Here is a 16,977-nt window from a genome sequence, read left to right as displayed (position 1 = left end):
TCAAAAAACTTCATCTAATCCTCAAAAAATCATTTTGCTTCTAAGATTTTTTTTTAAAGATTTTTTTATTTATTTAAAAGGCAGTGTTACAGAGAGGGAGTCAGGGAGAAAGGGAGAGAAAGAGAGAGAGAGAGACAGAAAGTCTTCCTTCTGCTGCTTCACTCTTCAAATGGCCACAACAGCTGAAGCTGTGCTGATCCAAAGCTAGGACCCTGGAACTTCTTCCAGGTCTCCCACGTGGGTGCAGGGGCCCAAGGACTTGGGTCATGCCACTGCTTTCCCAGGCCATAACAGAGAGCTTGATGAGAAGTGGAGCAGAAGGGACTCGAACTGGTGCCATATGGGATGCCAGCACTGCAGCTGGCAGCTTTACACCACAGCACTGGACCCCTCAATATTTTTCAAATACAGAATTTTTCCAAACACAGGTGTAATTCTCACCATGGAAACTGTATTCCAAGCAACAACTATTTATTTCACCAGGATCTGTACAGCTACTTATTCCATCAGTCTTCTAGGCATATGTACATGATTTCTAAAACCAGTTACTATACTGCTTTTTCAGGTGATCTCTAAAAGGTCAAGCTAACTGATATCCGCAACTTGCAAATATGAGGTTCTAAATCTAGGGAAAATATTTACTTATATGTGTCAGAATGCACTGCACAGGACTTCAATTGATTATATATGCTAATCTCTACAAGTATAAACTTCCTAAATGTTCATTTACAGATTGTTTCTGATTAATGTGTCTATTGGGTCTGAAATCTGATTACCAGCTAGTTAAGTTAACCTTGTTCTAGTTTCACACATGCTGGCAGAAGACACAGATTCCTGTATGAGAAAAAGCAAGCAGCATGGGCATTACTAAAGGTCACACCCCTGATCAAGCCCCACGGCATGACACAGTACAGTGTTTGTGTTACAGGAGAGGAGAACATTGACCCTGGGAATCCACCAGTTTTTTGTTTGTTTGTTTGCTTTGTTTTTTTGTTTGTTTGTTTTTTCCCACCAGTTGATAACAAGCTGTAAGTAAGCCTGCTCTTTGTCCCTCAAGGTTTCTCAGTGAGAACATAACTAAGAAAAAGCCTGTGTAAAGCACCATTAGGGCCATGCCTTCTTGGTATATTCAACAAGTTGTATATAAATGCAGAATACTCATAAAGGATCCTTCTCCTAAGGGTGCCTTCCAAAACAGTACATATTTGACATAAAATAATTGAAAGAACAACTCAGAGTATGAGAGATTCTAAAAATTCAAATAAAGGCAGATTCCTCTCTTTTCTAAGGGGTAATTTCCTTACACTTAAGATAACATTCTATGAACTTCCTCTATCAGAATACAGTTTATCAAAATTAAGAACTCTTTTTTTTTTTTTTTTTTTTGACAGGCAGAGTGGATAGTGAGAGAGAGAGACAGAGAGAAAGGTCTTCCTTTTTGCCATTGGTTCACCCTCCAATGGCCGCTGCGGCCGGCGCATCTCGCTGATCCGAAGCCAGGAGCCAGGTGCTTCTTCTGGTCTCCCATGGGGTGCAGGGCCCAAGCACTTGGGCCATCCTCCACTGCCTTCCCGGGCCATAGTAGAGAACTGGCCTGGGAAAGGGGCAACCGGGATAGAATCCGGCGCCCCGACCGGGACTAGAACCCGGTGTGCCGGTGCCGCAAGGCAGAGGATTAGCCTGTTAAGCCACGGCGCCGGCCAAGAACTCTTTTTTAATGAAATCTTCTAAAACTGATTTCACCTACAATGGTACATTGATGACAATTCAGGAAAATGAAACATTGCAGATAATGTCAAGTACATGAAGCTGTAACTCTGGATTACTCTGTTTCTTGGAAATACTGCAAAAGTACAGATGTAGCTGTATTAAACATGACTTTGTCATGGGTAAAAATATTACACTATGTTTCTTAATTTAAATGTAAGAGTAGTGATCATGTTTTTTTCTCAGAAATAAAATATTTATATAATCAAAAGTCACAATTTATTCTATATCTCTTTTATAATACATTACTACTTTTGTTTTTAAATTGGTAATTTTTATTAATAATTAAGTACTAAGTCAAATCAGTCTTCAATAAGCATATCAAAATGGATCTAAATAGGTACAGAATCTACTAAAGCAAATGATCACTTTTTATTGTTTTAATTTAATTTAGTAGTATTAAATTTAGTAATTTCATAATATTAAAAATTTGATTATCAGTTCCCATTATCAAATATGGGCTAATGTAAACATACCTGAAAATCTGAGTAAGAAAAGGTATCAACAAATAATTCTTACAAAAATGCCATCATCTTTTGTATGTGATATCTTGTGAATGTGAAACACATACTATACCTTTCAATTTGTGGAGGCTGTTTCTTGGACTGAACTGCCTTAAGAAATTCAGTAAAATATTCTGGCTTTACAATAGGACGTCCACAGATGAGTGCACAAATCGTCTAAAAAGGAAGAAAACATATATGAATGTATATATTCATTTGATAGCTTTTTTCCAAAGAAAAATTTAAGTTATAAACTACAAGGACACCTTTCTATAATGGCTTTATTTCATTTTCCTAGATTCATAGAGGAGTTATAATCTATAAAATAGAAGTGCATATTTGGACATTACTCAGTGTTACTACAAACCTCAATCTAAACAATTATCAGAAGCCATTGATACAGTAATTTAAAAAACTATTTTTGGGTAAGTAGAATAACAGAAGAAGATCTTAAGAAGATCTTAAAATTGTATTCCAATTTTTAAAACATTAAAATGCTAAGAGTATATTTTGGGATTGAAGAAATCTAACATATTTGCTGCAGAGATAAAAATTTATTAGGAGATAAACTTGGGGTCGGTGCTATGGTGTAATCCTGGGGTGCTAGTGTCCCACATGGGAACCAGTTCATGTCCTGGCTGCTCCACTTCTGAGCCAGCTCCCTGCATTTGACCTGGGAAAACAGTGGACGATGGCCCAAGTGCTTCGGCCCCTGTACTCAAGTGGGAGATACAGAGAAAGCTCCTTGCTCTTGGCTTCAGATCAGCCCAATGCTGGCTATAGCGGGTATTGGGGTGTGAACCAATAGATGGAAGACCTTTTTCTCTGACTCTTTCTCTCTGTGCTTGTAACTTTACCTCTCAAATAAAAAAATGATTTTTTTTTTTTTTTAAAGAGAGAGGTAAAGAGAGAAATGTGACAGAAAGATCTTAACAGCCTAACTGCCTTTCTGAAAAAGTGTAACTCTGGAATAAAGCCTTTTCAAGAAAGCAGATAAAGGAGTAACTGTTTAGGCTGAGTGAAAGTTCAAGGTGGGGCCGGTGCTGTGGCATAGTGGTGTCTGCAGTGCTGGCATCCCAAATGGGCACCGGTTTGAGTCCCGGCTGCTCCACTTCTGATCCAGCTCTCTGCTGTGGCCTGGGAAAGCAGTAGAAGATGGCCCAAGTCTTTGGGCCCTTGCACCCACGTGGGAGACCCGGAAGAAGCTCCTGGCTCCTGGCTTTGGATTGGTGCAGCTCTGGTTGTTGCGGCCATCTGGGGAGTGAAAAAGTGGATGGAATACCTCTCTCTCTCTCTCTCTCTCCCCTTCTCTCTCTGTGTAACTCTGACTTTTAAATACATAAATAAATCTTAAAAAAAAAAAGAAAAGAAAGTTCAAGGTAAGTATATATAAAGAGGAGAAAAAGAAATTCCAACTAACATGTGAATTAAGTATAAGCCTCAAATAAAATACATCCACAAAATTTGAAAAAGATTAGACAATACTATTGTGGGCAATGAAAATGAAAATAAGAAAGATCTAGCATATTCTAGGAAATAATCCAACTACAGGGTTTATATATATATATGCTTTTAATAACACAGAGTATTTCCTAAATAGGAGCAATCAGAGTTAGGGTGTCTATACAGTCTGAAAGATACCAACTTCCTATGTGCATGAGGTAACTAACTTCCAACATGAAGCAGTGAAGTGCAATTCAACATAGGACTGAGTAAACTCCAACACATGTGTCTCTGGGCAAAGCATTAATTGCTTCAAGCCTCAATTTGCTCATGAAAAAATAAAAGTTGAACTAAATACTCTTTTATGTTTCCTTCTAGTTGTAACAATCAATAATCTAAAAAACAAAACAAAAACAAAACTCATAAGCCTAACTATACTTTTGAATAGTCTACCAAAAAATAATATAACAACAAGCATTTCTTTTTTGGCACACGACTGATCAGAAATACTGATAAAGAAATGTCTCTAATGGTGGTTATTAGCTTACCAGTTACTAGAATAGTGCCCAGTTCTGTCACAAACTTGGCAAAATCACACCACCTCTGACCTTATTTCAGACCCTCCAAGCACATGTATGATTACCTATTCCATTTAAGTAACTTAATATCTTAAAGGAGATTATGCTAAAACTTAAATATTTTGGTAACAATAATGGGGCATAACTACTGTAAATGGACACTCTCATTTATGAATTTACTACATGTGAGTTTATTGGCATAAATTAGTACAGAAGCTAGTCATGCTGCAGAAGCTATAAAATCAAATTCACAAACTTGCCAAGATGGATATATTCTTGTTCAGAGGTAACTTCACCAAGGTACAAGTTTAACTTCAGGTTCAATCTAATGTTAATATTCTAATTTAATTATTTTAAATACTAAAAGACTTTTGCATCATCAAATAAAGGAATCCAAGTATTTGCTGCTTTTCACTACAGCTCTCAGCCTAAAACATATCTTTTGTATAGTCAACTTGTTTAAAATGAGAGGAAATCGGGGCCTGCGCTGTGGCGCAGCGGGTTAACGCCCTGGCCTGAAGTGCCAGCATCCCAGTGGACACTGGTTCGAGACCCAGCTGCTCCACTTCCAATCCAGCTCTCTGCTATGGCCCAGGAAAGCAGTGGAAGATGGCCCAAGCCCTTGGGCCCCTGCACCTATGTGGGAGACCCAGAAGTTCCTGGATCCTGGCTCCTGGCTCCGGATCGGCACAGCTCCAGCCGTTGCAACCAATTGGGGAGTGAACCATCGGATGGAAGACCTCTCTCTCTCTACCTCTCCTCTCTCTGTGTAACTCTTACTTTCAAATAAATAAATAAATCTTTAAAAAAAGAGAGAGGAAATCATTTCTCAATGCCATTCTTCAATTACCTTTAGATATACCAAATCTGATGAAGATGCAAAATCTGAAAACGTATCAAAATATATCACTGCTTTAATGAATAGTCAACATCTTTGAAAGGTACATATCTATGTATCTCAGGACTATAAGGATATATTAAATTAATAGTAAACTACAAGAACTTAAAAAGTTTTTGTGATTAGGGCCTGAAGAAGAGAGCATGAGATCATGAGACAATGTCAGAGAGTGGAGGAAGACAATCTTACAGAAGATATAGGAAATGCTAACTTTGAGGACTGGCAGTTAATTAAGTCACTTAGCTCTTAGAAAACAAAAATGCTGTGTGTAAGGAAGTACTTGATTAAAAGATAATGATCTTTAGAATGCCAAATTGAAATCTGAAGTCTAACTGTGCTTTTGCTTTTCTCAGATAATAAACCAGTTATCTGAAAAGCCATTTGAGACTAAATAGTAAATAAAAGGCTTGGGGCACATACATGTAAATGTGCCACTAATAGTTCTGATAGCAGCAAAGTGAATTTTTTAAAGTCTGTATATGGTGGGTGATTATGCTTAGGTTCACAGAACTTATTTTAACATAGTAACAAGGCATTCAACCTACTTTAATGGTAACTTTAACTGACATCATGACAAGGTGAGTGCATTCTTCTGTCCAGTTGTTTACAGTGAGTCCTCCAAGTTGCAATACAGCTTGATTTAAAGCAGTTTTCCCAGAAACATCTAAACAAGAAGAACATGCAACCAAAGGCTCATACTCTACCCTGTGAATGAGAATAAAGTTATATCATCACAGTTACAGACAGGACAACTTACAATACTTTAAAACTTTAAGCTTACATCATACACAGATATTTTAATTTTAATATATTACTAACTTTCTAACTTATGAAATTCTTACTCCCTAAGTCTTGTGTCCCAATGAAGAAAAAGCAATGAGAACATTAACATTATATTTTAACTTATGAGGCATCAAGCGAATGTAGCTCCTATCATGACTTGCAGGAACTACTCAAACTTTCACTCACTTGACACCACCCAGTATTGACAAAATGCACTAACCATATGTTGCACAAAGTTTACTACTGCACTAAGTAGGAATTATATTGCTTTCTTATAATCCTTTAATCTCTTTCCTTTAAAATTTGACTAGTGTTAAATAAAGTTATCCATTTTAATACCATTTAAAAAGTCCGTACCTGAATTTACTTTCAAACACTCCAAAGGTGACTCTATCTCCTGTCTTCAAAGTTTGGGGAAGGTTATTCTGCATTTTCTCCTCATTAATAAAGGTACCATATTTAGAATTATCTTTGATTGTCAATACAGGTATTTCATCCGTTTGACTCTGCAAATTTGACAAATAATTTAAAGTCTTTTACCGCTCAGTACATACAATTTCCATGGAGGAAGGTTCATAAGAAAAGCCTGGTAACTTTCAAGTAGGACAAAAGGAACAGACAGCTGGCTACCCTGCCACCACTGTAGATGGTAGTTATTGTTCTGTTGCCTTCAGAGAATGAGCACTCAGCCATCAATTAAAATAAAGATTTCCCCTTAAGGAAGTCTCTTAATCCCAGGATTACATCTCTTAGAACACATATTTTGTTTATTTCTATCAGGCAGTTATGATTTTCCCAATCCTTCCATTTCACATATCTGAGAATTTACTGGTTTGAAACTGTTTGCTTCAAATATAACATGTCAGTTTCATTCCTTATTTTTTTTTTTAATTATGAAAAGCACACGGTAACCACTGGTCTATTGAGAATAAGGGATCAAAACCTAGAGTTTCTGACTTAGATTAATAATTTTATTTTTTCTGAAGGAATTTCCATAATAAAGTTTTTCCACACCAAAAAGATATGACACAAAACCTAACCATCACCATACAAAAACACCAATTCAACAAAATAATGGTTTACTTGCTTATTAGTATCAATATTATCCTGAGCACATTTATATATTTTTATCACTTTTACCACCCATAAAATGATTAAAGCTAACAAACACATTTGAAGCCATTCAAAAGCGCTGTGGGACAGAAGCAACAGCTGTCTTCCCTAGTATCACCTATCAATTCCCACTGTGGAAGCTCATTATATATCCAACGTTTGTGTCCATCAGCCACATAACCTCTTTAAGAGTAGGAGCCCTGAAGGTCTATCATTGTCGCACTCCCAGGCTGGGCCCAGGGACTCTCACACAGTAAATATTCACTACATGTTTGTTACTATATGTTTGTTAAGTAAATAAATATAAATATGTCCTGCTTCCTCTAAGTTTCTAAATCACCAAAACAAAAAATACATACTGAAACAGCTCTCTCTCACATCAAGACAGTACTTTGATTTCAACTCCCTAACCACAAGCTAGCAAAATAAAATTAGTAACATACCAGGTTGGTCACAGGAAAGTTAGCAATTAACACTGCATGATTTCGACTGATTGACTGATCATCTTCAATTAGGATGGCACAGTTTTTCCTTCCAACAATGTACTCAACACCAGTCAAAAGTCTGTATGGTTCTCCTAAAAGAAATAAAATAATGAAAGACAGACACACATACATATATGTGTACAGTATATATAATAAAACCATAACAAATTTAAATATTTATTTTGCTATTTAAATGTTAATCAACCTATCATATGCTTTCCCTGATCCCAGGTAACTAACAGAGTACCTGAAATGTCATGTATTGGGATGAAATAGACATTTGGAGATTTGATGATTGTTTATAGCCCTTGACTCTTCCATTGAGAAACAGGGTTTTTTTGTGTTTTTTTTCCCACACTATTTGTTGAACTCTTTTACTTGTTCCCTGAACCTCCACTGCTCAGGGTGCTGCCTGATTCATGAATCCTAATTTTCTCCAGTACCAAACTGAATTTGTCTCAAGTCTGTTTTCCTGTAACATGCCTAAAGGAACCCTGAGAGCCAGCTTCAGGTTACCATTTCTTGAGCTAAACTAAATCCTTTATGTTCTATCTTTGCATTGGTCCAAGTTTAGTGTTTATGGTATTTCTTCACACTCCCTTATAAAGCCAGTCAACATTTAAACTCTTCACAGTCCTTTTTCTCCACAGTATGAACTTCCTGAGGACAACAGGCAATCATGGGTACATGGGCTAACCCTTACATCAACCAATACAGCAGGCAGTCAATCAACAGCTTCTATTACACAAAGTGTAGAGACGAAGAAGACAAAGTGGGGTTGGCATTTGGTGCAGCCCACGTGAGAGCCTGTATTCAGTCCAGGCTCCACCCCCAACCCAGCTTCCTGCTGGGGCAGCCGATGAGGGCTCAAGTGCTTGGTTCCCTGAGTTCCTGGCTTCAGCCTGGCCAGTTCTGGGTGCTGCAGGCATCTGGGGAGCGAACCACTACATGGAAGAGTCCTGTCTCTCTGCCTTTTCCTAAACCTTTTTTTGCTGTTCTTCTGAGTTTTAGGCTCGGAGGCAAAGCCGGAAGTAAGCCTCCCCGTGCACGTGCTTCTTCACAGAGGGGCGTTGCCACCCCAGGGTCTGAGCGTCTGATCTGGGATAAATCAGTTCTTTGTCCCCCTGAAAGCTTAAAAGCCCAGACGTTGCGGCAGGCTCGCGGCCACGGCTCACTTCCGGGGTCTCGAAGCCAAGGCCGGCTCCGGACCCGGAGAACCGGTCCGTGGGCGAGGGAGGGCCGCCTGCAGTCGCCGCCCCGCGCCTCCGCCACAGGGCCAGGGAAAGCCTGTTTCAAAGTGGCTGCGCAGCCTGGTTCCCAGACGCCAAACTCCCGCCTTTCCTTCCCGCTTCCGCAGCCCGCAGAGGCGGCGCCGGAAGGCGAAGCCAGCGGACCGGAAGCAACGTTCCCACACCTTATTCCCCCCGGGAGCCGCGCCCCAGAAAAGGGGCCCCTGTCGTCTCCCTTCCGCCCTTACCTCGGGCTGAGCCCGCATCTGGGAGTAGCTTCCACATGGACCCGAACCCTCTCAGCTCCCAGCAGCCGACCGGCGGCCGCGTGGCCGACGTGCACGGCCACAGCGCCTGGCAGTCCGCACGGGCTCTGGGACGTGCGCGCTCCCGGGAGCCGCGCTAACCCCTTCGGAAACGGAGGGATGAAGAGGCGACGGAGGCGCCTCGTCGCCACCTGGTGGTTGGGAAGGAACAGCGCACTCTATATTAAATGCGGGTTTTTTTTTTTTTTTTTGGTGCCAATGTTAAATACAGGTTTATTTAAGACATTGCATTTTCCACTTAAGATACAGTGCTTATAAAGTGCAATGTTATTTCTTTTCCCTGTGCACATGTTCCATATTCAAGTATTGAGAATACCCAGTAATTTATTATAGCAGCTGAACTTTAAAACTGCCCCAGAATTTGCGACAAATTTGGGTCCTTCCATCTTTTACTGTGTGGAACAATGCAGAAATGCGTTTTTCAAAACGTTATGAGGTACAAATTGCATTTTGAGTGTTTTTGGATTGTAAAATTATCTGTTTTTATGATTATGAATGGACAGATTTTCTTTCTTTCCTTTTTTCTTTCTTGTTCTTTCCTATTCTTTTCTTTTTTTCTTTTCTTTTCTTTTCTGAAACAAAGAGAGACAAATGTTCCATCTGCTGGTTCAAAAGTCCAGGCCGGCGCCGTGGCTCAACAGGCTAATCCTCCGCCTAGCGGCGCTGGCACAGCAGGTTCTAGTCCCGGTTGGGGCGCTGGATTCTGTCCCAGTTGCTCCTCTTCCAGGCCAGCTCTCTGCTATGGCCCGGGAGTGCAGTGGAGGATGGCCCAAGTCCTTGGGCCCTGCTCCCCATGGGAGACCAGGAGAAGCACTTGGCTCCTGCCATTGGAACAGCACGCTGCGCTGGGAGACCAGGAGAAGCACCTGGCTCCTGGCTTCGGATCAGCGAGATGCGCCGGCCGCAGCGGCCATTGGAGGGTGAACCAACGGCAAAAAGGAAGACCTTTCTCTCTGTCTCTTTCACTGTCCACTCTGCCTGTCAAAAAACAAAACAAAAGTCCAGGAGAGTGCCAGGCCCAAGGGGGCCGGGAGTTTCATCTGGGTCTTCTATGTGGGTGACTGGGGCCCAAACACTTGGGGCATCTTCTGTTGCTTTGGAAATAATTTAAAAAAATAGCTCTAATGCAAGAAATATACATTAAAATATACATTAAAATACTGACTAGTCGTGTAGATCCATGAATTTGTAATTTCATAAGTTAAAATCATTTGTATGGCTCTTAATAATAATGGTAACAGTAAAGATAAGGATTTCACCCAAAAGTCAAGTTGTTATAGCTTTTCTTTTTCATGTTAAAATCAACTTACCCTAAAGCGGGTTCTAGTCCCGGTCGGGGCGCTGGATTCTGTCCCAGTTGCTCCTCTTCCAGGCCAGCTCTCTGCTGTGGCCAGGGAGTGCAGTGGAGGATGGCCCAAGTCCTTGGGCCCTGCACCCCATGGGAGACCAGGAGAAGCACTTGGCTCCTGCCATTGGAACAGCACGGTGCGCCAGCCGCAGCGCGCCTACCGCGGCGGCCATTGGAGGGTGAACCAACGGCAAAAGGAAGACCTTTCTCTCTATCTCCCTCTACTGTCCACTCTGCCTTTTCAAAAAAAAAAAAAAATCAACTTACCCTAACTTCTCTATTTCATAACATCACACTGTCATCTAATCATATGCGAAGTATGGATAGTCCACCACGCCTTACTGTTTCTTTCTGTCCCAAATTGGTTTAAGGTCTCCTCCTAATATACAAGTACCCTCCTAACCCGTCACCACCCACCTTCAAAACTAATCTGTTCTGCTAACTGCACACTGCCAGATACTTGAGAGTACCACAAGTACCACTTGTGATTGTATAATCTCTAGTTTTCAAAAATTCTTTTACAGGAAAAACAATATCATCTTAAAAACTGATCTGGGGGGCAGCACTTAGCCTAGTGGTTAAGAAGCTTGCTTCCAACATCAAAGTTTCTGGTTTGGTTCCTGGCTCTAAATCCTGACTCCAGCTTCTTCCAATGTAGACCCTGGGAGACCTTTCTCTCTGCCTGTCTCTCTCTCTCTCTCTCTCTCTCTCTCTCTCTCTCTGTGTGTGTGTGTGTGTGTTTGTGTCAAATTTTATTTATTTATTTTTTTATTTATTTATTTTTTTCATTTTGATAGGCAGAGTGGACAGTGAGAGAGAGACAGAGAGAAAGGTCTTCAAATTTTAAAAATGTTCGAAAAGACTGGTTTACCTATCTCTTATTAACATGATGGAAAAAATTCCTAACAGATTAGCAAATTGAATCAAGTAGTAATATAGGAAAAATAATCACGACTAAGTGGAGTTTATTCCAGAAACAGAAGGATGGATTAATGCTAAGGGGAGAAAACAATGTAATTAACGAGAGTAATTGTTTAAAAAAGAAAAATCATATGATCATCTTGATAGCTGCAGGTAACAAATGTGATAAAACTCAACACCCATTCATGATAACTAAAAAAAACTCTCTGCAAATATAAGTAGGGGGTGTATCCTTGATCTAATAAAGAACAGCTACAGAAAACTCACAGCTTATCTTATGCTTTAAATAAATTATTGAATATTTCCCCTGATACCAAGAATGATATACTCTTACCACTGAGTTTTAACATGGTATTGAATGCTATAGTCAATACAATAAAGGAGAAAAAGAAACATAAGGCATGCAGATTGAAAAGGCAGAAATGGCAATTATTAATCACAAATTACAAAGTTATATGCATAAAAAAAGATCTATTATCAAACTATTCATATTAATAGGTGAATTATAATAAGTCCACTGAATACAACATCTATATGTAAAATTTAGTAATATACCTTTATTCCAAGAAATAAATGGAAGATAACATATATAAAATAACTAAAATGACAATAAAATGATCAAATATTTCATGGTAAATTTATAAAAAATATGATGTAAAACACTACATATATCACTGACAGAAATTTCTAAAAGTTCTAAATAAATGCAAAGATAATATACCATGTTCACGAATTACTAAGATGTCATTTCTCCCAAAATTGATCTATAGATTCTGTGCAACTTCAATAATTTCCTAGAAGATTTTTTTGAGCAGAAATCTATAGGCAAATTGTAAAACCTATATGAAAAATGAAAACTCATAAAATAACTCATGAAAAAATAGCCAAGGCAATTTTGAAAAACAAAGCTAGGTTAGTTATACTATAAAATATCAAAACCAATTATAAAATTATAGTTTTAGGTTAGGCTCTAGTGGCACAATAATCAGAATAGAAAGACATAAGAAAAGATCCACACACATAAGATAATTTGGTTTTAGCAAGATGGTACTCCAGAGCAATGGAGAAACTTCTTCCCCCTCCCTAATAATTGATCTTGGAGGTACTGATTAACACTAAGAAGAAATTAAGATCAACTCCCTACCTCACACAGATACAAAAAAATCAATACTAGATAGATCATGAAAGCAAAATAAAAATATTTTTGAAGAAAACATGATTGAGAAATAGACAAACATTTCTCTTTTTTTTTTTATTTGACAGATAGAATTATGGACAGTGAGAGAGAGAGAGAGACAGAGAGGTCTTCCTTCCATTGGTTCACTCCTCAAATGGCCGCAATGGATGGAGCTGTGCCGATCTGAAGTCAGGAGCCAGGTGCTTCTTCCTGGTCTCCCACGCGGGTGCAGGGGCCCAAGGACTTGGACCATCTTCTACTGCTTTAAGCATGAAAGCAAAATAAAAATACTTTTGAAGAAAACATGATTGAGAAATAGACAAATATTTCTTTTTTTTTTTTAATTTGATGGATAGAATTACGGACAATGAGAGAGAGAGAGAGACAGAGAGAAAGGTCTTCCTTCTGTTGTTTCACTCCCCAAATGGCCGTGACGGACGGAGCTGTGCCGATCCGAAGCCAGGAGCCAGGTGTTACTTCCTGGTCTCCCGCGCGGGTGCAGGGGCCCATGGACTTGGACCATCTTCTTACTGCTTTCCCAGTCCACAGCAGAGAGCTGGACTAGAAGAAGAGCAACTGGGACTAGAACCAGCGCCCATATGGGATGCCAGCACCACAGGCGGAGGATTAACCTAATGTGCCATGGCGCTGGCCCTAGACAAATATTTCTTAAATAGGATGCAAAAAAGTGTGCCCTGGACCTCAGAATCTAAGTTTTCTGATGTACTGGGACTTTAACAATTTGTAGTTTTCTTCCACATTCTGGAGTATGCATATCTCACCGAAGTTTCCAACATCCTTGCCAATCCTTACTCATCCAGTTTTATCAGCATAGTACCATCAATGTAGTAGATCACAGTGATTTTTTTAAAAGATTTATTTATTTACTTGAAAGTCAGAGAGTTACATGGAGAGAGAAGGAGAGGCAGAGAGATAGAGAGGTCTTCCATCCTCTGGTTCACTCCCCAGTTGGCTGCAATGGCCGCAGCCATGCCGATCTGAAACCAGAAGCCAGGAGCTTCCTCCGGGTCTGCCACGCGGGTTCAGGGGCCCATGCAGGTTCAAGGGTCATCTTCCACTGCTTTCCCAGTCCACAACAAAGAGCTGGATTGGGAGTGGGGCAGTCGGGACTCGAACCAGCACCCATATGGAATGCCGGCACTTCAGGCGGTGGCTTTACCCACTACACCACAGGTCTGGTCACCACAGTGATGTCTTGTGTGATATCCTGACAGTTCAGATCCCTCTGAATTTGTGGAGTATTGATACTCCCTAGGGACAGCAAAATCATGACTGTTAAATAAAATGGTGCCATAATAGCAGATAACTTATGAAAGCCTCCTATATATATATATATATATATATATTTTTTTTTTTTTGGATTGTCAGAATTAGACAGTGAGAGAGAGGGAGGGAGAGAGAGAGACAGACAGACAGAGAGAAAGGTCTTCCTTTTTCCGTTGGTTCACCCCCCAAGTGGCTGTTGCCACAGCTGGTGCTTAACGGCCGGCGTGCTGCGCCGATCTGACGAAGCCAGGAGCCAGGTGCTTCCTCCTGGTCTCCCGTGAGGGTGGAGGGCCCAAGGACTTGGGCCATCCTCCACTGCACTCCCAGGCCACAGCAGAGAGCTGGACTGAAAGAGGAGCAACCAGGACAGAACCCAGTGGCCCAACCGGGACTAGAACCCAGGGTGGCAGGCGCTGCAGGTGGAGGATTAGCCTAGTGAGCCACGGTGCCAGCCAAAAGCCTCCTATATATTTTAAAAATCATTTCTATGTTATTTACAATACCTCATATAATGTAAATGCTAAATAAATAGTAGCTGTACAGTGTTGTTTAGGAACTAATGACAAGAAGAAAGGTCTACTGATCAGTACCATTTTTTCCCTGAGGATTTCTGATCCACAGTTGATTCAATCTGTGGATGCAGAGCCGATAGATACAGAGGGCCACTACATATTATGACAGAGATTAGGAGAGACAACACTGTACTGGGACAACACTGTAAATATTTTCTATAATTTGTTCCAAATGAATGTGAGCACTCTGATTATACTTTCTGATAAAGTTGGGAAAGTACACATTCATCATACAAATCACTTCTAACCAGTTACCTGAGATCATGTTGCTATAATCTTATAAAGATTTCAGATCTGGTACAGCAATCTAATTGGGGTTATTATTTGATTGAATTGCAATAGTCTAATTTTTTTTCCTCTAGGAACTGTTGGTCTTTAGAGAACTACAGTGGTGAATTAGATGGAGATTTAATGAGAACAAAAAAGGTCTTGTATCTGTCATTCTCCTATAAATTTTTTTAAGTTTACTATTTTAGTTGTACAATTTCAGAGTCTCCCTGTTGGCCTTTACCTCTTTGATAGTTCTTAACCTATAGGACAAGGAACTGATGTGGGTATTGTGCTAACAAGCAAGGATGTCTATTTCAGTTAGGCATTTGGGAACTGAAGAAATGACCACCAGATAGGTCTGCATGTTTAATAGACTCACTGTATACCAGACTCAGGTGAAGACTATACAGACTATCTTATCCTGCATTATTAGGGGCTATGCTAGTATTTTTGCTTCATGGATATCAGTAATGATCACGTACAACAATCCTCAAAATGTTGGGTTATCAGAATCAGCCCTTAAGGAATTCTGGACTGGATGAAAAGCCCATGAGAGCATTTCAGGCAAGGAAAGCCAAGACACTGTGGGAAAAAAATCCTACATGAAGGATTTCTGTGAGTGAGACCTCAGGGGAAAGTAAGGGCTATCAAAGAAGGATGTACTTTTCTCTGAAGGGAAGAGAGAAATTCCACTTTGCTTATGGCCCTGTCTAAATACTGATGGAGATTGTGGGCTCAATAGGCTTCCATAGCCTTGGCAGCTCATGTAGAGAGCCTCCGGTGATCACTGACATTATATATAAGAATGTTAATTGTTAAATTAATAACAGGAGTCACTGTTCACTTACTCCCAATAAGGGACCTCTGTCCTTAATGAGCTGCACTGTGAGAATTAACTGGAAAACTTGTTACTTTATATGTTGTGTGTGAGTGTGTGTGCAAACTGTTGAAATCTTTACTTAGTATAGAATTGGTCTTCTATGTATAAAGTTAATTAAAAACAAATCTTAATGAAGAATGGGATGGGAGAGGGAGGAGGAGGTGGGATGGGAGTGGGGGTGAGAGAGCGGGGATGGAGCAAGAACCACTATATTCCTAAAGTTGTACTTATGAAATTTATACTCATTAAATAAAAGGTTTCTAAAAAAATGTTTGGTTAGTCCCTTGTCCTTGGTGTATGATTTCCCAAGTGAATGGCCATGGGTCTCTTTGGGCAAAGGACTGGCAGTGGAATCATTATCCTTGCCATGAAGCTGCAGGGTCATGACTTCTGGAAACCTGACTCTCCTTCAGTAAATGGGTTCTGGATTGGTAAACTAGTTCAAGTCAGGAAATGAGTCAAAGACCGATTGCTTTTTGAGATGCTCCTCTCAGACTTATGTCATCCATCTTGTTATTACCTTTTCCTTGTGTAGAATGAGCATGCCTTGTTGTCCAGCATCTATTCTTTACCATAGGGATACCATATTCCATCAGCCATCTTTCAAGCTCTTTATGAGTCAAGAGCTCTGGCTGCTGCTCCAGTCTTGCCTCTCATTAGGGCAACTGTAGCTTTCTGATGCCACCACCACCAGTCCTCCATTATTCCTGAATTCTATTATGCCTATTGTTATTTGTGAATTTACTTCTATGATAGCATATTTTAGCATCAACCATGACCTAAAAAGGAAAGCTACCACTTAGCTTCTCAGTGATACTGGTGTTCCCCTCACCAGAGAATTCCTTGTCACTTTAATAAATGAAATATCTGAATCAGAACTTTGACAACTGACTTACTCTAGCAAACCCACTTCTCTGAGCATTTTGATCCCTATACCCACCATCTGCCATGCTGCTCTGGCATTTCTACTTCTCTCAGTCTGAGTCACTTTTCCTAAAACTCTTGGAGTATCATAGAGTTATGGTTATGGGGCAGCATCTGGTATGGTGGTTAAAATACCATGTGGGACACACCGATAGCATTTTGGAATGCCTGGGTTCAAGCTCAGACTCTGCTGCCTGTTCCAGCTTTCTGCTAATGTGCACCTTGGGGGTCAGCAGGTGCTTGAGTTCTTGTCACCTACGTGGGAGACCCAGATGGAGTTCCCAGTTCCTGGCTTTGGCCAATTCAGCCCTGGGCTGCTCTGGACATGTAGGGAGTGAATCAGAGAATGGACATTTCTCTCTCTGTCTTTCTGTTTCTTTACCTTTCAAATAATTTTTTTGTATAAACAAGCATTATGGCAATGTTTCCAAGGATCCTTGCTAAGGTGTTCTTTATGACGAGTGCTCTCAGGT

At 40.2% G+C, this 16,977-nt stretch overlaps 1 protein-coding gene across 1 annotated transcript in view; it reads right to left on the bottom strand.

Moving 5' to 3' along the window:
- Positions 1 to 9,180, bottom strand: part of NBN (nibrin) — a 58,011-nt gene extending 48,831 nt beyond the window's left edge. Inside the window, exons 1-5 of the mRNA XM_062188281.1 lie at positions 9,048 to 9,180; positions 7,529 to 7,662; positions 6,330 to 6,478; positions 5,735 to 5,894; positions 2,344 to 2,447 (exon numbers count right to left, since the gene is read on the bottom strand). Coding sequence (XP_062044265.1) covers positions 2,344 to 2,447; positions 5,735 to 5,894; positions 6,330 to 6,478; positions 7,529 to 7,662; positions 9,048 to 9,084 — 584 coding nt within the window. The 5' untranslated portion in view covers positions 9,085 to 9,180. The remainder of the gene's footprint in view (positions 1 to 2,343; positions 2,448 to 5,734; positions 5,895 to 6,329; positions 6,479 to 7,528; positions 7,663 to 9,047) is intronic.
- Positions 9,181 to 16,977: the final 7,797 nt, after the last annotated feature.

Source organism: Lepus europaeus, chromosome 4, assembly GCF_033115175.1.
Source record: "Lepus europaeus isolate LE1 chromosome 4, mLepTim1.pri, whole genome shotgun sequence".
Taxonomy (NCBI): domain Eukaryota; kingdom Metazoa; phylum Chordata; class Mammalia; order Lagomorpha; family Leporidae; genus Lepus; species Lepus europaeus.
This window is presented reverse-complemented; position numbering and strand designations above follow the sequence as displayed.